At 44.6% G+C, this 17,842-nt stretch overlaps 1 protein-coding gene across 3 annotated transcripts in view; it reads left to right on the top strand.

Moving 5' to 3' along the window:
- LOC147227080 (inactive dipeptidyl peptidase 10) overlaps positions 1-17,058 on the top strand; it is a 40,204-nt gene extending 23,146 nt beyond the window's left edge. The window contains exons 6-25 of one of the 3 annotated variants that reach the window (XM_086159812.1): positions 2,771-2,823; positions 3,424-3,505; positions 3,895-4,015; positions 4,103-4,257; positions 5,225-5,322; positions 6,421-6,544; positions 6,908-6,949; positions 7,029-7,133; positions 7,481-7,572; positions 9,925-9,972; positions 12,428-12,546; positions 12,664-12,711; positions 13,032-13,130; positions 13,923-13,989; positions 14,068-14,262; positions 14,354-14,408; positions 14,513-14,612; positions 14,721-14,779; positions 15,783-15,855; positions 15,973-17,058. In XM_086159812.1, coding sequence (XP_086015938.1) covers positions 2,771-2,823; positions 3,424-3,505; positions 3,895-4,015; positions 4,103-4,257; positions 5,225-5,322; positions 6,421-6,544; positions 6,908-6,949; positions 7,029-7,133; positions 7,481-7,572; positions 9,925-9,972; positions 12,428-12,546; positions 12,664-12,711; positions 13,032-13,130; positions 13,923-13,989; positions 14,068-14,262; positions 14,354-14,408; positions 14,513-14,612; positions 14,721-14,779; positions 15,783-15,855; positions 15,973-16,190 — 1,953 coding nt within the window. In that variant the 3' untranslated portion in view covers positions 16,191-17,058. Of the gene's footprint in view, positions 1-2,770; positions 2,824-3,423; positions 3,506-3,894; positions 4,016-4,102; positions 4,258-5,224; positions 5,323-6,420; positions 6,545-6,907; positions 6,950-7,025; positions 7,134-7,480; positions 7,573-9,924; positions 9,973-12,427; positions 12,547-12,663; positions 12,712-13,031; positions 13,131-13,922; positions 13,990-14,067; positions 14,263-14,353; positions 14,409-14,512; positions 14,613-14,720; positions 14,780-15,782; positions 15,856-15,972 lie in introns of all 3 variants that reach the window. The other 2 variants (XM_086159811.1, XM_086159813.1) reach the window with 2 other exon arrangements.
- Positions 17,059-17,842: the final 784 nt, after the last annotated feature.

The raw sequence follows: 17,842 nt of genomic DNA, 5'->3' as shown, positions 1-17,842 counted from the left end.
AAATAAATACCTTTTGATTCGATGGTACAGGGATTTGGCTTCACAGGAACAAGAGAGAAACAGGTTATTGTGTGTGTGGATCAGAACAGAAGAGATCACGCTACTTATGTTTAATAGCGTGAAGGCCGTGCAGTTGAGAGTTAAAAGAAAAAAAAGAACAAAAAAGAGCTTTTGTGGAATTATGGCGAAGGGAAATGGGCCGGTTGCAGTTTCCATGTGTGGGGGGGCAGATAAAATGTAGCAGATTGTAGCGGGGGGGGGGGGGGGGTTGGACGTCGTCGCCTCCTCGTCCAAAACTCAACATAGATCCTAACATCTGCTCTCGTGCAAAAGATGTGTAATCCCCCGTGTTTCCTCTGTCACATTTACTCTACACTCCCTTGTGAGTGTTTTATCGAGACGGCGTGGAGGGTTGGATACTTGGGAGGGTTGGGGGCTGACAAGCTGAGCGATGTGGGGGATTTATGATGCACCTCTGGCAGGCGTATTAAAATTCCCACCCGCTCACTAAGACGGATGCGCTCGCTTTCGCTGACGGTTTATCACGCGAACGCACGGCGACACAAAATCTCCGCCGCCGGCGTCATGATGTTTCATCACCGGCTGGATCGCTTCATTTTTTAACAAATCATAAAGAGGCTTCAACCCCCTCCACACATACACACACACAAACACACCCAATGACCGCTCGCCCGTCGGCCTCCGGTTGCCGAGGTTCCCCGCTTTTACGAGAGCCGCTGGAAGGTGAACCAATTGGTCATGTAATATTTAACAAACAGAAAAGAACAAAAGGCGTTTTCAGGCTGGGAACACAAAAGGAGAGAAAAACTCAGGACTCAAGATCCGAAAATTAACAGGCGGAGAAAAAAAAGCGAGAATGACAAGGTGGCGCTCGCCCTCAAAAGGTGGGATTTGGATTTTAATGAGGAAGATTTCCGAAACAGACGGTTGGACGTTTTTTTCAGGGAAAGCGAGAAGAGGATCCGGCCGAGATAGCTCTGTCTTTTTGTTCTCTTTTGTTTTTTTTTGACCGGTTTAACTGTTCGACAAGTCATTTCAGCTACTATTGCAGATTTTTAAGACTTGGTCATACAATGTCACGAGCTGGATCCGTGACCGAAATGACTTTTCTTGGCAGGGTGTCCCTGGCTTTCCCTAAGGAGCTGGTGCATCTGGTCAGAACGCCTCACCGGTGAGGTGTTCTCGCGTACGTCCAACCGGTAGGAGGTCCTGAGGAAGACCCAGGACACGCTGGAGGGACTCCATGTCCTGACAGACCTGGGAACGCCTCGGGATTCCTAAAGTGCCTCAGCGCCTTACGTCTGCATTACTTTTAAGGGCATCAATATCGTGCAAGTGGGAGTAAAGGATAATTACTTTTTAGGAAAAAAAAAAATATATATATATATATATATATATTTATGACTTCGGTTACCATGAATCAAAGACATTTAAATACTTCTGTGTGAAACAGCACAGCAATATCAACATACATAATAAAATAGAATATGAGACTCCCGGTGCGAAACGGAAACGGAGGGAAAAAGTTATCTTGGGATTCATAAATTAGATGGTGCTGACCGGTGTGGCGGTGAAACACATCCTCCGTTTTTTTTCCCAAATCCCGCCATCGTAACTGGAACAAAATTATTCTCACGCCTCTGCCCTCCTTCCACCTGTTTTCAATTCAATAGCCGAAGAATTTATTTACCCCCCCCCTCCACCCCCCCACCCCGAGCCCATGCAGCTTCTGTGCATACGTGCATTTTATAACAACCCGCAAAACAACAAGGTGGAGGAAAAAAAAAAAAAAATCCAATTTCACTCCTAAGTGTGCTCCTCAGAGGATGTGACATTTAATTTCTTTAGGGACTAGTTTTCCTGGAGGCTCTGGCTTTCAGAGGCCAGTGGGCAAATAGCCTGCCTGCTGCTCTTTCTTAAAAAAAAAAAAAACTGGTATAGGGGTCGATAAATTACCTAGAATTCATCAGGTAATGTTGCGATCGATAGGCACTGGCACACAAACGTCGATCGATTCTAGTCTTTGGTCCTCCTCGGTGTGTTAATTCAATTATTGTACGCGCTAGTGAGGCCCGTGTCAGGGTTACCCACCGCAACGGTCCTCGCCAGGAAGGATATTAGCGGTAATGACGCCATTTAAAAACAATGCCTCTCATTTTCTGCCATTTGTTTAATGGTGACTCATTCTCTTTCTCTGAGTTTCTTACTTTGAAGGCTTCCCGGGGTCTGATTCTGTGTTATCGTGACACGCTAGTTGATGAAACGTGGACGAAATTGCCTCGCCGCCGGTTTAATGACTTTTGAATTAAGCTCAGTTGGTTTTTCGGTGGTCGGGTAAGAACGAACGTGCACCGAAGGGACTGGTTGTACGGTCAAATGACCACACGCACACACAAGCGGTTAACTCGGCTTGTAGCGCTTTCCCGGGGTAATAAATTTAGATTGTCAGATGTGGTTTGCTACTCCTTAATAGCAATAAGCCGCCTAATGCAGGAGGCCTGGGAAAATACACGAGCAGATTCATAATATCAACTGACCGTGATACTGTATATGTCGTCACAACCGTTTCATTTGACCTTTACGCTTGTTTCTTACTTCTCTTTAAAAAAAAAAAAAAAAAAAAAATCGCCCCTCCCGACAGCGTTCCTCCCTTTATACCTGTGTAATAAGCATGTTGGAACGCCAAAACGTGCGCGTTGTCATTTGAGTGCAGAGCCTCTGTATGCATGATATCCTCTACCTCTTTCAGGTGTTCTCTCAGTCCTTCACAGCCTCCTATGCTATCTACAGTGTGGCTAATGGGTAGGTGGAATCATGAATGTTAATGCATGGGCTGCATCGGGCATGAACGGGCGTTAGCCATGCAAGCAGACCTGGCGTCGAGACAAAAAAAAAAAAAAAAAAAAGATAACCTCATCCGATCAGTGTTTCCGTCAGACATGCATTCATTCGTGAGTGGGTTCTTGTTTGATATTCCGGTTCCATTTTCCAACATGAGGTTTGCACTGCACATCAGACCCTCACTGCCTGAGACTCATGTTAAGCATTTTCAAAACTGTGTAGGGTGTAAATGGCGGCGGGGGGGTGGTCACTGGATTCCCCGAAGAAAAAAGCTCAGAAAAGAAGCCATTTTCAGGAGGAGCCCGTTAAAAGCTCACCATTGCCTGAGGAACCCCCCCCCCCCCCCCCCCCCGTCCGTCCGTCCGTGCCTGTCCCGAGGAGAAGAAAACGCTGCACTTTTGCATGATCCAGCCCCGTCCTGTTCCATCTCCCCCCTCTGCATCTTGCTCTGTTATGGTATCTCTGGTATGGATGGATCTCAGGGGGCTTTAGAGCGGCTCGCTTGTCCTTGAGACCACTTGAACCAGAGTTTGCACGTGTGTGTGTGTGTGTGTTTTCCAGGGATCTCCGGGAGCTGAACCCGCCCCAGAGGCAGAAGGCATCATTGCAGTATGCTTCCTGGGGCCCTCAGGGGAACCAGCTGGTGAGCCGCGCTCTCCTTCACCAGATCGGTCCTCCTCAATGCGACGTGACGAAGATCTGAGATTTGAGGCACTCGCGTTTATAGATACATCAGTGGCGCTGCGTCTTCGTCGGGAGGAGCTGCGAGCTAGCCGCCGTTCGCTTCCTTGTAATGGGTTTGTTTTACACTGATGATATTCATACCATGGCCTGCATTTTAATTGGCTCTGGCCCCGATGCCGGCTCTAATCCGCTTTCACATTAACTGGCGAGTAAAGATGCATTAGCTCCGACCAACTCCTTTCAGGCCACTGATTAATTCACTTTTGGACACCGTCCCGCGCGCTCGCCGCTGAAACCCCAGCCTCCGATAATGGACGTGCGCTGACTGATTGTGCCGCTCCGTGCCAGGCGTACGTGTCCGACGGTGACATCTACTACATGCCCGGTGTGACCAGCGCGCCCCTGCAGCTCACGACCACGGGGCAGGAGCGCAGCGTAGCCAACGGGCTCTCGGACTGGACCTATGAGGGTGGGGGCTCGTCGCCTTACATCGCCTTATGACTCGACCTTGAACCGGACAGACGGTTCCACTGATTGTCCATCTTTTAAAAAACAGAGGAGGTGCTCCTGAATTACGTCGCCCACTGGTGGTCAATGGATGGCGCCCGGCTGGCGTACCTCACCATCAACAACTCTGCCACCCCTGTGATGGAAATACCCCAATTCCTTGGTGGTCTTTACCCCTCCAATATGGTCTTCCCTTATCCCAAGGTGAGTGATGGGGGGGTGGGCAGACAGGATGTAGCGTTTGTAGCAGGAAATCCTCCTCCTTCGTGGTCATGGAGTTTAAGTGAGCGGTGAAACAGCTCAACTGAGACTCGGGCTCAGACTTGACAGCCTGGCCGGGCAGCGCAGAATTTTAATATCACGCCGCAGCCTTGGAACATTTCTGCTAACAGCCGCTGGAGACATTCATCCGGGCTTCGAGCGAACCTGGCGGTGACACCGGCCCGGAAAAAAATCTGCTGGTATTTTTTTGGTTTGACTCGCCGGTAGGATATTTGTTTTTCCTCTAGTTCCCAGTGATGAATGTTAGAGCTTCTGCATGTCGAAGGAATTCATCGCAGATACTGGGGAGTCCTTTCAGGAGAGCTTCTTGAGCAGGAAAGCCTTAAGGCCCATTTTAGGTCCCTTGTCGCACTGTTTGCTTATTCAACAATATATGAGGAAGTTATATTGAAAAGTGAGTTCTCTGAATTCAAGCACCAAAATATGATCACATTTTATGCTACAGAAGAAAATGCGTCACCTCCTATACTAGGGAAATGGTCTTCACTTATGTAGCATCACATCGATGGCGGCAAAGTTGCCCCGCTAGGCGCTAAGCATACCGTAGGGAGCAAGCGGGGCGATCAGTGTCCTGTCCAAAGTACAATATGTTTCAGCACGCAGACCATGCAGCATGCAATATGCATGCAGCATGCAATATCTCCGCAAGAAACTCCTGAACTCGTTTTTTTCTTGAATCTCAGTCGGATCCGGGAGCACAATTTGTGACATCCGCCTAAAAAATAAACATAAATAGACCGGCAACGCTTGAAGGAAAGACCAAGGAAGCGTCTTGTGTGCCAGCAGTTGCAAATGAATTGCATGTGAGATACATATTGTACCATGTATTTGTTTTATATGAACATATTGACCGCCTGCGTGAAGATAATTCATAAACTTTGCCCGGCAGGCCGGTTCAAGCATCCCGTCGGCCAGTCTGTTTGTGGTGAACCTGTACGGTCCGGCTCACACCCTGGAGATGATGCCCCCCGACTCCCTCCGGGCCAGGTAGTCCCTTCATGTTTTCACCAGATCTCGCCTCGCCGTCCCAGTTCTCTCCGGAAAACCAAAGGATGCACGCGCCCGTCTACTCCGAGCGCTGCGGTCCGCGTAGGTAGACAAAGACAGTCTGCAGATCAAGCGTGCACCGCAATCTGTTTGCGGTGCCGTTGGGAATTAACTCTTTGACAGCAAAAGCCTGTACTCTTCAAATAAGGCATCAGACAGGTTACCTGCCGGAGATGGCACGCTTTGTGTTTGCGTTTTTAAATGATTCTCGCACGTCTGGCTCCTGATCCGCCCCTGTTTGATCAATTGTTTGCTGTCACTTTTTTCTCAAGAGGGAGACGCTAAAAGTTTAGACTTTTTCAGCCTCTCAGCAAGAAGGTTCCCGGTTCAATTCCGACAAGGGTGGGTGGGTGGGTGGGTGGGGTCTCCCTGTATCTGCTTAGCTTTTCACTGGATCCCCTAAATAACCCAGATGTGTGAATGAGAGGGTGAATGATTGTATATCTCGAGATGACATAATGAATGAGTGAGTGGATGGTTGCATGACTGGAATGAGAGGGTGAACGGTTGCTTGTCTCTATATGAATGAGAGGGTTCCATAACATGAATGGTTGTATATCTCTGTCTATATGATGTCATAAGTGAGAAGGTGAATGGCTGTGTGTCTATTTATGACTCGTGAGTGAGAGAGTGAATGAAATAGTCTCTATATGTCTTCATGAATGAAAGGATGAATGGTTGTGTGTCTAAATGTGTCTCTCGCCCAGTGACAGGCACTACCTTGGCAGGAGGGATAAACAATATAGATAATGAATGAGTTTCTCCTTTGTGACAGCTCCTTTTGAATACACCGTAGCTAAAGTCACGACACGTGCCCCGAATTTGCAGTTGCCGTTGAATCCCTCAAGGAATCATTGTCAACAAAAAATAAAAATAATATAAATAAGGAGCTAAGTCCCGAGGTGTTCGGGTTCCTGAAAAAGTCTGACACCTTCTCAAAGCAAAAACCGGGGTCGACCCAACCGGGCGCCCCATCACCTCAGGCGTCTGATTTTAAACCTCTCTTGTTTTTTTCTATTTTGTGCACGGCCTCCTCAGAGACAGTTACATCTCCATGGTGACTTGGATCAGCAGCACGCGGCTGGCGGTTCGCTGGCTAAACCGCGCCCAGAACCAATCAGTGCTGTGCGTGTGCGAGGCCACCACGGGGGCCTGCTCCGAGGTGAGCCGTCATCAGTCTTTCCACATTAGCGACCCGGAGGACCCCCTGCTGCAATATTCAGCCTTAATGGCATTTTTCTACTTTCCCGCGCGGTGTTGGGAGTCGGGATTGATTTCTTTACGCCCTCGACTCTCCAACGGCCGGATTAATATTTAAGGTCGTTTTTTTTTTTTTTTTAACTGAGCTTGAAGAAAGAACCCCGGCTTGTTCCCTTTTGCGTGAAATCCTCGCGGTATGAATTTATCCAAGGCTAATTCCTTATTAATGGGCTATTCAGAATTTCATAAACTTAAAAAAGATTTATGCGTGTATGGTGGTAAAACATTTTTTTTTAATGTGAATAACGCTCTCCCCTGTTTCTAGAAACACAAAATGACCATGGATATTGTGCATAATCAGCGGCAGGTACACTTTTCTCATTACTGAATATTATTTCCCCCATCCATCCCAGCTGACCTCCCGTTAACTTCCTCCTTTTCAGCAGGATGTGCCGCTGTTCTCGGCGGACGGCTCCGTGTTTTATACCGTCCTGCCTGCCAAGCAAGGCGCACGGGGGGAGTTCCACCACGTCGCCGGCCTCTCGGTCCAGGTTGGTCCCCCCCAAGGGGGCGGTTAACTTTTACTCCAGCGTGTAATCCCCCTTTCCTTCTGCCCGCCACGCTCACATAGCCATTTGATGCCTGTTTACACCGTCTATCCTTAAAGGAATGAAGCAGATTCACACGGAAGCAGGGCGAGTGAACAAAACCTAATGACACCCCCGGGGCTAGGGGTGTTATGTCACAAGAATTGAGTTCTGTTTTCTGTCAGGCTTGTAGTTTACCGAGCTGTCGGAGTCCTCCTCGGACGTACATATTCTCCCTTCCCGCAGCTATTTTTGCCTGACGCGTCCGCCCGCTCACACCTCTGTTTTTCCTCGGCTTCTGTGACACGCAGGCCGCCGTGCCCTCTGTCCCGCCTCGCTTCCTGACATCGGGGAGCTGGGACGTCACCTTGCTCTGCGCCCTCGACGAGAAGGCTGGGAAGATGTACGTGAGATTGCGGTGTTAAATCAAGCCCCGGGGCTTTTTCTTTTTTTTTCTTTTTTTTTTTTTAAGCAGCCCACAGCCCCTCGCTATGAATGTACAATGACACGGCCCGGGAGCAGATCAGTGGCAGCCATTAAAATGATCTCTTGCTGGGGGATAGATTTTGATTTGGAGAGAACCGCAACTCTGAATAACCCCAGCTGGGGCATTTTATCATCTGGCGTGCAGGTTCCCGTAATAATTTCTCATTTTGAGTTTTCACACCCCTTCATTTTTAATCTCAATCTCACCGTTAATGAAAAAAAAAAAAAAAGGACGGATTTTATTTACTCCCTGCATCTATTTTGATCGCCCATGTCCCATTTAAGCTAATTTTATGCTAATAAATACAAACCATTAAAGAAAACACAACACAAAGTAAGAATATCTGCAGTTGTTTGGTTTTGGCCTAGAGCTTTAAGCATCCAAAATACACACACACACACACACGCACACACACACACACACACACACACACACACACACACACACACACACACACACACACACACACACACACACACACACACACACCACATTTTCATTGAGGAGCAGGTAATAAACAGTTTATATTCTGTATATTTTGGTTCAAAAGGTCATTGGAGGTGTTTTTGGGCCTAACTTTACTTACGGCAGGGTTAAGGATTACTGTCTCGCGCTCGGATTATTGCTTAAGTCTGCCTTTATCCTTCTGGGGAAAGAACACCCCCTCCAGTGAGGCGGTTGGCCGAGGTGTGAGCGGAGAATCGAATCAAGTCGATCAAACGAGACCCTTCGGTCCAACAAGTCACGGGTCGTCACTGCTCTGCCTCCAAACCGATGCTTTTTTTTTTCGTCCCGCTGCCACCTCCCGCTTTAATTATTGAATCGCGCGTCATTGACGGTGCCTCGGAACATTAAATGTGATACCTTGACGCTATTAACACACAGCATTATGTAAATATGTGTAGATTCGTTTAATAAATGATGATGTTCTTGAATAGTTATGAGGAAGCCGAAGGCACAGGCGCATTTTTGCACTGGTTCAGTAGGTTCAGTGAACCCCCTAGTGGCCATAGGGAGAAACGCTTGAATGGATTTAAGCCTCGGCTTTTGTATACTTTACATTAAATTTACATATAATAATACCTGCTGAGCTTTGTCTAAAAGCATTGTTTTATTCTAGTATAAAGAAGTTTCATTGCAAAAGGAAACTTGAAGTTATCTTTGATTAAAAAGTTCAATATTTTTCGCTTTTAATAATTTTTTTTTTCTTAAGCTTTTTTTGGATTCAGGTTCTCGACTTACATCGGAATTCCACTCCTATTGCTCAAATTCCCGGATTTTTTTATTGCATTTAATTGGAACTCACATCCGGCAGAAGCAGATCCTTTCACATGTTCAAGTATACGCTTTTTATCACCGATAATCACCAAGACAATTTAGCGACATGGGTCGAGAAATAGGCCGATGTTACATCTAATTTCACATCCACGGAGCTGGATTTCCTCTTAGTCAAAGTACCGCCATCAGAAGAGCCTGACTTATGCTTTGAAACTTAACGAAAGGCAAAAAAGTTTCCAAAAAACAACAAAAGCAAATGAAGGAACAACCGGCGAATGTAAACAAAGCCTTCTTCCTCGTACAGCGCCACATCACGACATACTGGATTCGTCCGCTCAACTCGTTTATTTGTTAATTAAATGAAAGGGGGATGGCAACGTAACCACGAAACGCCATAGAGGACGTCGAAAAAAAACGAGGACTTCCTGTACAACTGCTCGGATTAGGCGCGTTGGTTAAAATTGAAAGGATTGGTTATAGTAAATCAACCCCCACCTGTTGAGACAGGAGACTGCCCACATTGAGCTTGGATCTGTCTGAGAAATTCTGCCCGGTAAAAGGAAATGTTCCCTGGCCAAGTGCTCGCTCAAGGGGGAATGTCGGGTTTCTGTCAATCAATTTAAAGTGTCCATCCTGCTCGACATGAAAAGCGTCATGAGACAACCGCGTTGTAATTTAGCGCCATACAAATCAAATCTGTCTCAGCTTGACTTGATGAACCCTATCAACTTCCAATCCCAACACCAGAAACTATTTACCGCAAACTCCCGACAGTCCGAAGCCTCATGGGTGTGATATGAAACATCTCCATGTCCGGTTGCCATGATAGGATTTGACAGCTCGGATGAATGAGAACCCTCACACATTACAGGCTAGTGAATTTACCCCCACATTTCACTTGGCAAAAGACAAAAAAAACGCAACTGTACGGTCAAATCCATACGTCTCGATCTGTGTTACATGGCGGTTTTCTCTTTTCGTCCTCATCAGCTACTTCCTGAGCACGGAGGAGTCTCGACAGAGCAGACACCTTTACAGGTAAGATGCCGTACTTCTGCTAAAACTGAATCATAGACATGATCCTGCTGGGTATTGTTGATAATGTATTGATTGATTGATTGATTGATTTTTTTTTGCTCTTCCCTCGTGAACGCCTGGGTGACCTGACGCTACAGTCGGTCAAAAAACATGGAGTGAAAAAGACATTATTTATTTTCTAGCATTTTTATATATATATATATATATATATATATATATATATATATATATATATATATATATAATGTATTGCCCTTATTAAAAAAAATCTAAAAATTAAATTCAAACATTTATCAAAATGAATTATTCCCTACCAACTTCATCGTATTCATAACTGGACTGCAGAATATGATAATTTAATAGGTGCAATTAATTTTGCAGATAATTTGTTATTCAGAGTCCCTGTGTTTGACACACACACATCTGCATTTTCTGCACGTCATCAACACCCATGCTTTTAAACCCATCGAGGTGAATTGTTGTTTATTTTTAATTTTTGATTTAATCGTATTTTGTACCTAGGCACGCCTTCTGAGCTGCAAGATTGATTTCGGACTGCACTGTAAGCAGCTTCGTGGCTGCAGTAATTTACACACTGGAGCAAAGTTAAAGTTTATTACTTTCATTAATAACTTTTGAGATATTAATATGGCGCGGGGCTGGCTTTATACAGAAACAGCTGCTTAAAAAGTCATTTTTTTTAATTTTATACTTAATTTTAGTAGTTCTAATTGTATCATCCAAGAAAAATAAAAAAACTAAAGTGTAAGTTTATGTCAACTTCCCTTAGTTCCCTGAAATGTTTTTTCAAGAGAATCTGAATTTCTCTTCTGTCTTATTTTTTGTTCTTTGCATTTTTAGATGAGGGGCTGTTTTTTAAACGGCTAAAAATACTCTGACGTGTACCAAGTTTAAGTTTTATGCAAGTCATGTTTTCGGTTCCCACCATGGGACTCGTCTTTAACAGACACACACTGTTAGGCCCTCGGTAGCGAGCATCACGCTTCAGTCATGAGACAGTAACTTTTACACCGCTGGATTTCTTTTAATCAGTCACACATGATGAAACGGATCCAAAAAAATCGTTAAAAGATGTGTCACACTAAAATGTAATTCTATAAAATTAAACGAAAATGAAATATGCTCTAATTAGCAGGAGGATGGAGAATAATAATGTATGTGAGTCTGCTGCTCCCTTCAGGGGTCGCCACAGCCAATCGTCTTCCTCCATCTAACCCTCTCATCTGCATCCTCTTCTCTCACACCGACTAACTTCATGTCCTCTTTCCTCCCTTTAAACCATCTCAGACCAAATTAATCTCCAGAACGTCTCTAACTCCAGCTCTGATGGACCCTTTCCTGATCCCATCCACCCTGATTCTTTTTGATCACACCTGACACTTTTCACCACCTCTTGTCCAAACTCTCCGCTGCTTTGGACTGTTGAACCTAGTTTCTTCTTCAGCTTCTTCATCACCACTCCCTGCAGCCTGAAAGATCTACTTGGGTTCCATATTTTGTCTCGCATACCTCCGCCTCTATTGATTTTCCTCCAGCTGTTCTCTGCTCTCAATAGAGATCGCAGTGTCATCTGCAAACATCGTAGTCCAGTACGTGATATAAGTGTGCAATTAAAAAAAAACATACACTCGAAATACATCATAACAGTCTTGAAAAACGGCGAGAGTCCAAAACGATGAGGGAGGTATGATTGAAGTCAGCGATCGGAGGCATTAAATAACAAAAAGAAAAATCCATACGTAACTGCCGACATTATTAAGCTAAAGGTCAGATCGGTGGCGCTGCATCGGATTTCTTGTTTGCTCCAGCTTGTTTGTTTCTTCCGTTACTTCTGTTAATCCCCTCCCCCGCCTATTATTTTCCACCTCTGTGCCATTAACCTTTCTGTCAGTAACTCCCTGATACTCCTGAGAACCGGCCGGACCATCCCCTTTTAAAGTCCTCAGCGCAGAGCATCCATTTGTCTCCGCTGACAAATTGCCGAAGAGTCTTGACCGGACAAATGGTCCCGCTTGTGACAAACGCGGTGCTCTGTTTCCTCGCTGCCCCTCGGCTTTCTCTATCTTTTGATTGGCCCGCATAGCTTTAGGCTTGGAGAGTGAGCTCAGTGTCAGGGAGGCGTGAAGATGGCTCCGGCTGCGTGATTAATCCGGGATCAAATTAGTTGGCGTTGCGCTGGGGAGGGAGAGAGCCCGGCCCCGGTCCCATCTGTATAACAGCTTTTACGTCTAACGTTATTGAACTCAATTTGTTTCTGAAAAGTCCACTGCCTGTGTAGTTTGTCTCCAGATACTGATACTTCCCCTTTATATCTCCGCGATCAATCGACCCTCTCCCGGAGCAAATCAAACCCCAACGGCCCGATTTCTCTTGATTGTGGTCAATAACCCCTATCTCTCTCTCTCTCTCTCTCTCTCTCTCTCTCGCTTGGAAGCGTGGATCTGGACGGTGTGTTTCACCGCCAGTGCATCTCCTGTGACCTCATAGATGGATGTCACTTCTTCAAAGCTGAATTCAGCCCTAATCAAACGCACTTCACCCTCTACTGCCTTGGTAAAAAAAAAAAAAAAAAAATTGTAAAATCACACTCGTACACACACAACTCTACACAGCTGCTTTTTTTTTTTTTTTTTTTAATAATCTTGTCTTCTGAAAAAAAAAATCCCCCAGGCCCAGGAGTCCCTAAAGTGACAGTTCACAGTACAAAGGAGCCCTCTAGTGAGTGTTACATCGCCTCGTCTGACTAATGATGTAATAATACACACACAGGCGCACACAAAAACACACACACGGGCGCACACAAAAACACACACACGGGCGCACACACACACACAGGCAGACATAAAGCTTTTTCCTGAAACAACCTTTCAGGGGCGCTATCTTCAAGCAGACCAGACCTATGAATGTCACGTTTGTGAACACTGCCCCCTAACTGAACCTCCTAGTACCACTTCCTCAGGCATGAGCCGTGACCTCAAGTCTCCTCTTCAATGTTGCGACTAAAATCAAAAATGACCCTGCGTCTCGGTCCCCTGCAGGGTACGTCGTCTTGGAGGACAACAGTCCCCTCTCCAGAGCTCTGCAGGACAAGAGGCTCCCCGAAAATCTGTTCAGGACGCTTCCGGCGGACAACTACGGTACCAAGAGCCTCCTCGCCTCCTCAAAAACAGAAGTATCGTTGTGGGGTATTTTTGGGTGTCGGCCACATGAATAGAATTTGGTGATTATGTTCCAGTAATTAAGCTTCGCTCCAAATCCAGCAGCGACAATATGGAGCAGTCGCCGCCACCGCCTCAGAGGGAAAAGTGTTGTTAATTAGCAAACAACGCATGAATTTATTCCGTCGGTTGATTAGGGGTGAGTCGCTGCCTTCAAGGACCGATGCCATGCCAGATGCTCTCTTTTACACTTGAGTTATGTCTTTATTGAGCTATCTGACTGCAAGTGTTGCCATTAAAAAAAGGAATGTGGGAGGGTTTTTTTTCTCATACAAATGCTTTGCAAATTTTTGCATTTGCAAAATTTTTCGAAATTTTTTTTAATTTTTTTTTTTAAGTTTATTCACTCAGCAAATGTAATTTTTAATTATTGATGTGAAGCTTCTTTTTTCCAGTTTGATAAATTTTGCATTTTATTTCTTTCTGTGAATTTTTGCAAATAAATTTGGGATTTTGGTGTGAATGATTATAGATTCTTCTTCTTCAAAAAAAAAAAAAAAAGTTTTTTTTGTCCAAATTTAAATAAAACAGTTTGAGATTTTTGATTCATATGCTGTTTCCCAGCTTTGTTCATCTCTTAAATAAGACAAAGTTCCTTTGGGCTCTGCCTGGGTCTCGTTGTATTGGAATGGTTTGATACATTTTTTAAATCATGTCCATGTAACAGCTTTAAATGCTCTCCGATCCTTGACTTTGCTTGCTGTCCCTCAGATCTGCACCTGAAGTTATCTCTACCTCGAGGTTACGAGGCCAACCTGCATCCCCTCTTGGTCATTGTGTGAGTGTTAGGGCACAGACAGCTGCAAGCTGCCCGCGTTGCAACCTATGATCTGACCTCGTCCGTCTCGTCCTGAAGGGACGGGTTGCCGGGCCGTCAGTCGACAACGGAGGAATTCGCCCTGGACTGGCCGCAGGTCCTCTCCAGCGCCCACAATGTGGCCTTGGCCTGGGTGGACGGAAGGAGCGGGGTGGGCCGTGGACACAAGACCACCGTCGTGGATCCGCGCAAGCTGGGCTCTCTTCGGGTCAAAGATCACCTGGATGTCGTGGAGTGAGTGCACTTGTGTAGCGACGACATGTTGCGTAACAAGATGTGCGAACGTGACACCTGACAGCCGATCGGCTTTATCACATGTCCGCAGGTTGCTGATGAAACTACCTTATATCGATGATCGTCGCGTGGTCCTGTATGGCAAGGTCAAATTATTTTTTATTCGAAGCTGCCCCATCCTCACGAAATTTATCCACTTAAAAACCTCATTCTTTATATTACCGTTTTTTTTTCTCCCTTTTCCCTGCAGGCATTCGGTGGCTACTTAACGCTCAAGATGCTAGCAGCAACAGACAAGCTCTTTCAATGTGCAGTCGCCGCGGCTCCCATAACTGACTTCAGGCTTTATAGTAAGTTGAAATTACACTATTAATTATTCATAAGATGAGCCCATCGCGGCAATTGTGATGAAACTGCAGGATATTTTGGGTTTTAAAAGCGATCCTTGCTCTTTTCAGGCGCTGCGTTCTCAGAGAGGTACCTCGGCCTTCCAGCGAAGGAGGAGCATGTTTACTCGGTGGGACCCAATTACTTCAATGCGGGTGTTAATTCAGCTAGTTAGCAGTGTTTATAGTTTTGGCTGCACACTTAAGCACAAGTTAATCGCCCTAAACTAATGAAGTCCAATACAAGAGCCCCCCGCAGTAAATCCTGTATATCGTACCATTTTGTTGTCCAATCATTTGTTCACCTCATTAATTTTAACAAGTTCAACTGGACCACAAAATTGGGAGCCTCCGGAACGACCAGGAAGTCAAATCAGCACTTCTCCGAAACAGCTTTAGCAACACGTTCGGTTTGGCATTAAACGGAATGTCTTCTTCATTATATATTTCTTGCAGTTGGCGCCGTTGCCAGTTTAAAAACTTTATATTCTATATAAATATAGTCTAACCTTCCCATGGTCACAGAAGAACATAAGGATGAGGTGAGGCTGGAAGAATCAGAGACACCTTTTATAACCCTGCTTTTTATGTGAAGTCTTCTATCACCCTTACTTTACTATCATTTTAGTTTTTCAATTATTGCTTTTATTGTGTTTTTTCTCTTCTCCTTCTATTTACTGTTCCTAGTTTCCCGTTGCCTCATTGTCTGCCGCTGCTTTATTGTCTGCTATAGATTTATCAATGACTACCATTGATCTTGGCTTTCCTCTGTCTGTCAACATTATTTTTTAAAGACCCCGTATAGATAAATATATTGATATAGAATTAATAAGGTTATCATCGTAAATTCAAAGTTAAACACGTCCGTAGGTCATTTGATACAAGGTATGCAGTTTTGGGCGACGTTCAACCGAGACGTTATAGGCACTTACATTTAACTGATATGCAGGAATAAAATCTTAGTACAAAAAAAAAAAAAAAAAAAATTAAACTATTGACGCGGACTGAAATATCACTTCCTCTTAATTTTTATTCAAATTTTTACCGAAACTCGAGGTTGTATCACTTCCAGGTAGCAAAATGTAGATAATACCTACATTTGCAAGCTTACGTTGCTTTGCTGTGACTTTTCAGGCGGCCTCTTTGCTGGAGGAGGTGGGGAAGCTGAAAGACAAGAACTTTCTCATCCTGCATGGAACCGCAGATGGTACGCTACCGTGCAATTTCCCTCTCCGGTTTCAAAGGCTTTTCTGTTCTAACGTCTCACGTGTGTGTGTGTGTGTGTGTGTATGTGTGCGTGCGTTTGTGCGTTCCCCCCTAAAAGCCCGAGTTCACTTCCAGCACAGCGCCGAGCTCCTGAGCCGACTGGTGAAGGTGGAGGCCAACTACTCCCTGCAGCTGTACCCAGACGAGGGCCACATCCTGAGGGAGCCACGGAGCGTCCAGCACTTCCAGAGGACAGTGGTGAACTACCTCCAGTCCTGCTTGAAGCACAGCATCCTCTTGGAACCTGTAGAGGAGGAGGAGGAGGAAGATGACTGAGGCGGGGAGGGGGACTCCCCCCCTCCCTTTTTCATCTGGAAGGACTCATGGAAGACTGTAAACCATCTTATGCATTACCTTGGGTCGGATTAGCAGGCGCAGGAGCACAGGAGCGGGGACCAAACGCATCAAATCACCTCCTACGACTTCTGGAAAGTTTGACGCACTGTTGTTGCACACAATAATTTCTGCTGCCCGCTGTACGCTTGAGGCCCTGTTTACAACATCCAAACGAAATGTGTACGTTTACAAGATAACAAAAAAAGATTTAAATTCAGACATGTCGTATCGGCTGTATGGCGGTGGGGTCGTTTGTATTTGTCGATTTGCAGGTGGAAATTGCTCCCTAAATCTGGCGACGGCCCCGGACCGAGGCAAGGACGTCAGTAATCCGCACTGATGCCATAGGACGTGTCAGCGTAGGGCTGGGGGATACGGCTCAAAAACAATATCTCGATACCCAGAAGCGCCTTTTTCAACATGCTTATTTAGCACTAAAAATATATGGGTACATTTAACCCACATATGGAAAATTGCACATGAGATACACAAAATATTTCAATTGACTGAGTTTCTATGTGGTGGATTAATTGTATTTCTAATATTCTGAGATAATTCTAAAATCATTTACATTTAGCCCATATTTGGAAAATCGCACATGAGATACACAAAATATTTCAATTGACTGAGTTTCTATGTGGTGGATTAATTGTATTTCTAATATTCTGAGATAATTCTAAAATCATTTTACAGTAACATCCATCAAACCCTCTGGTTTAGTTCTAAATTTCGGCCATCTGTTTGGTAATCTTTGTCAGAATTTCTAACCTATTTCGAATTATACATTTTAAAATTTACATGAGCAAAATTTTGACAACAGTTTTAATGGTTTTTAATTATACTTTTGTCTTCTTTGTTATTTTCAAAGAACTGTCCTGGTAATTTGGAGGTCATTTATTTTAGCTCCAGCTTCTACAGCTTTCTTATATTATTTTGTAAACTATTAAGTGAAATTGGAGAACAACTTAGAAAGCAATACATGACTTAGAATGATAAAACCTCTAAAAATTAGATTTTTACTATAAGATTTTTATACCTGCTTAAGAAATCCTGATTCAAGTATATGATGTGCTACAAATGTTTATATTTAACAAATTACAAGATAGCATGATATTATATTGACGTATTGCCCAGCCCTACATTTGCATACACTTCAATTAGCTGAAGATATTCAAAACAGCACCGATTTGGGAGTTATGCAATTTCAAGTCATGAAAACTCTGGGGCAGTGTTTAAGCTGCAAAATATGAATTTTAAATTTTGAAATTATGCTCAAAACTATACCTTTCCAACCTGTCGGCCCCAAGCAACCTCCAAGGTTCTGTTCTAAAATCAGATTGCGTGTCTCTTATGAAGTGCGTTGCCAACTTTGATAGAGAAGCCTACAAATTGTGTGCCAAATACATCAGCTGGACTTTACCCGCTGATTTTAGTAGCTTGCATCATCAAAATTAATAATAAATATGCAACCGAGATCCGATCTGATTGAAAGTAGGACTGCGAGAACAAGGAAATGTGAATTTCAGTTATATGTATGCATTTTTGTCTTCCCACTCCATATGAAATCTGTCTGTATTTCTTTTTATAATGAT

This window comes from Fistularia commersonii, chromosome 14, assembly GCF_037954325.1.
Source record: "Fistularia commersonii isolate RoL2024-O1a breed Wild chromosome 14, RoL_Fcom_v1.0, whole genome shotgun sequence".
Taxonomy (NCBI): Eukaryota; Metazoa; Chordata; class Actinopteri; order Syngnathiformes; family Fistulariidae; genus Fistularia; species Fistularia commersonii.
Note: the sequence above shows the minus strand (reverse complement) of the source record. Positions and strands in the feature narration are given on the sequence as shown.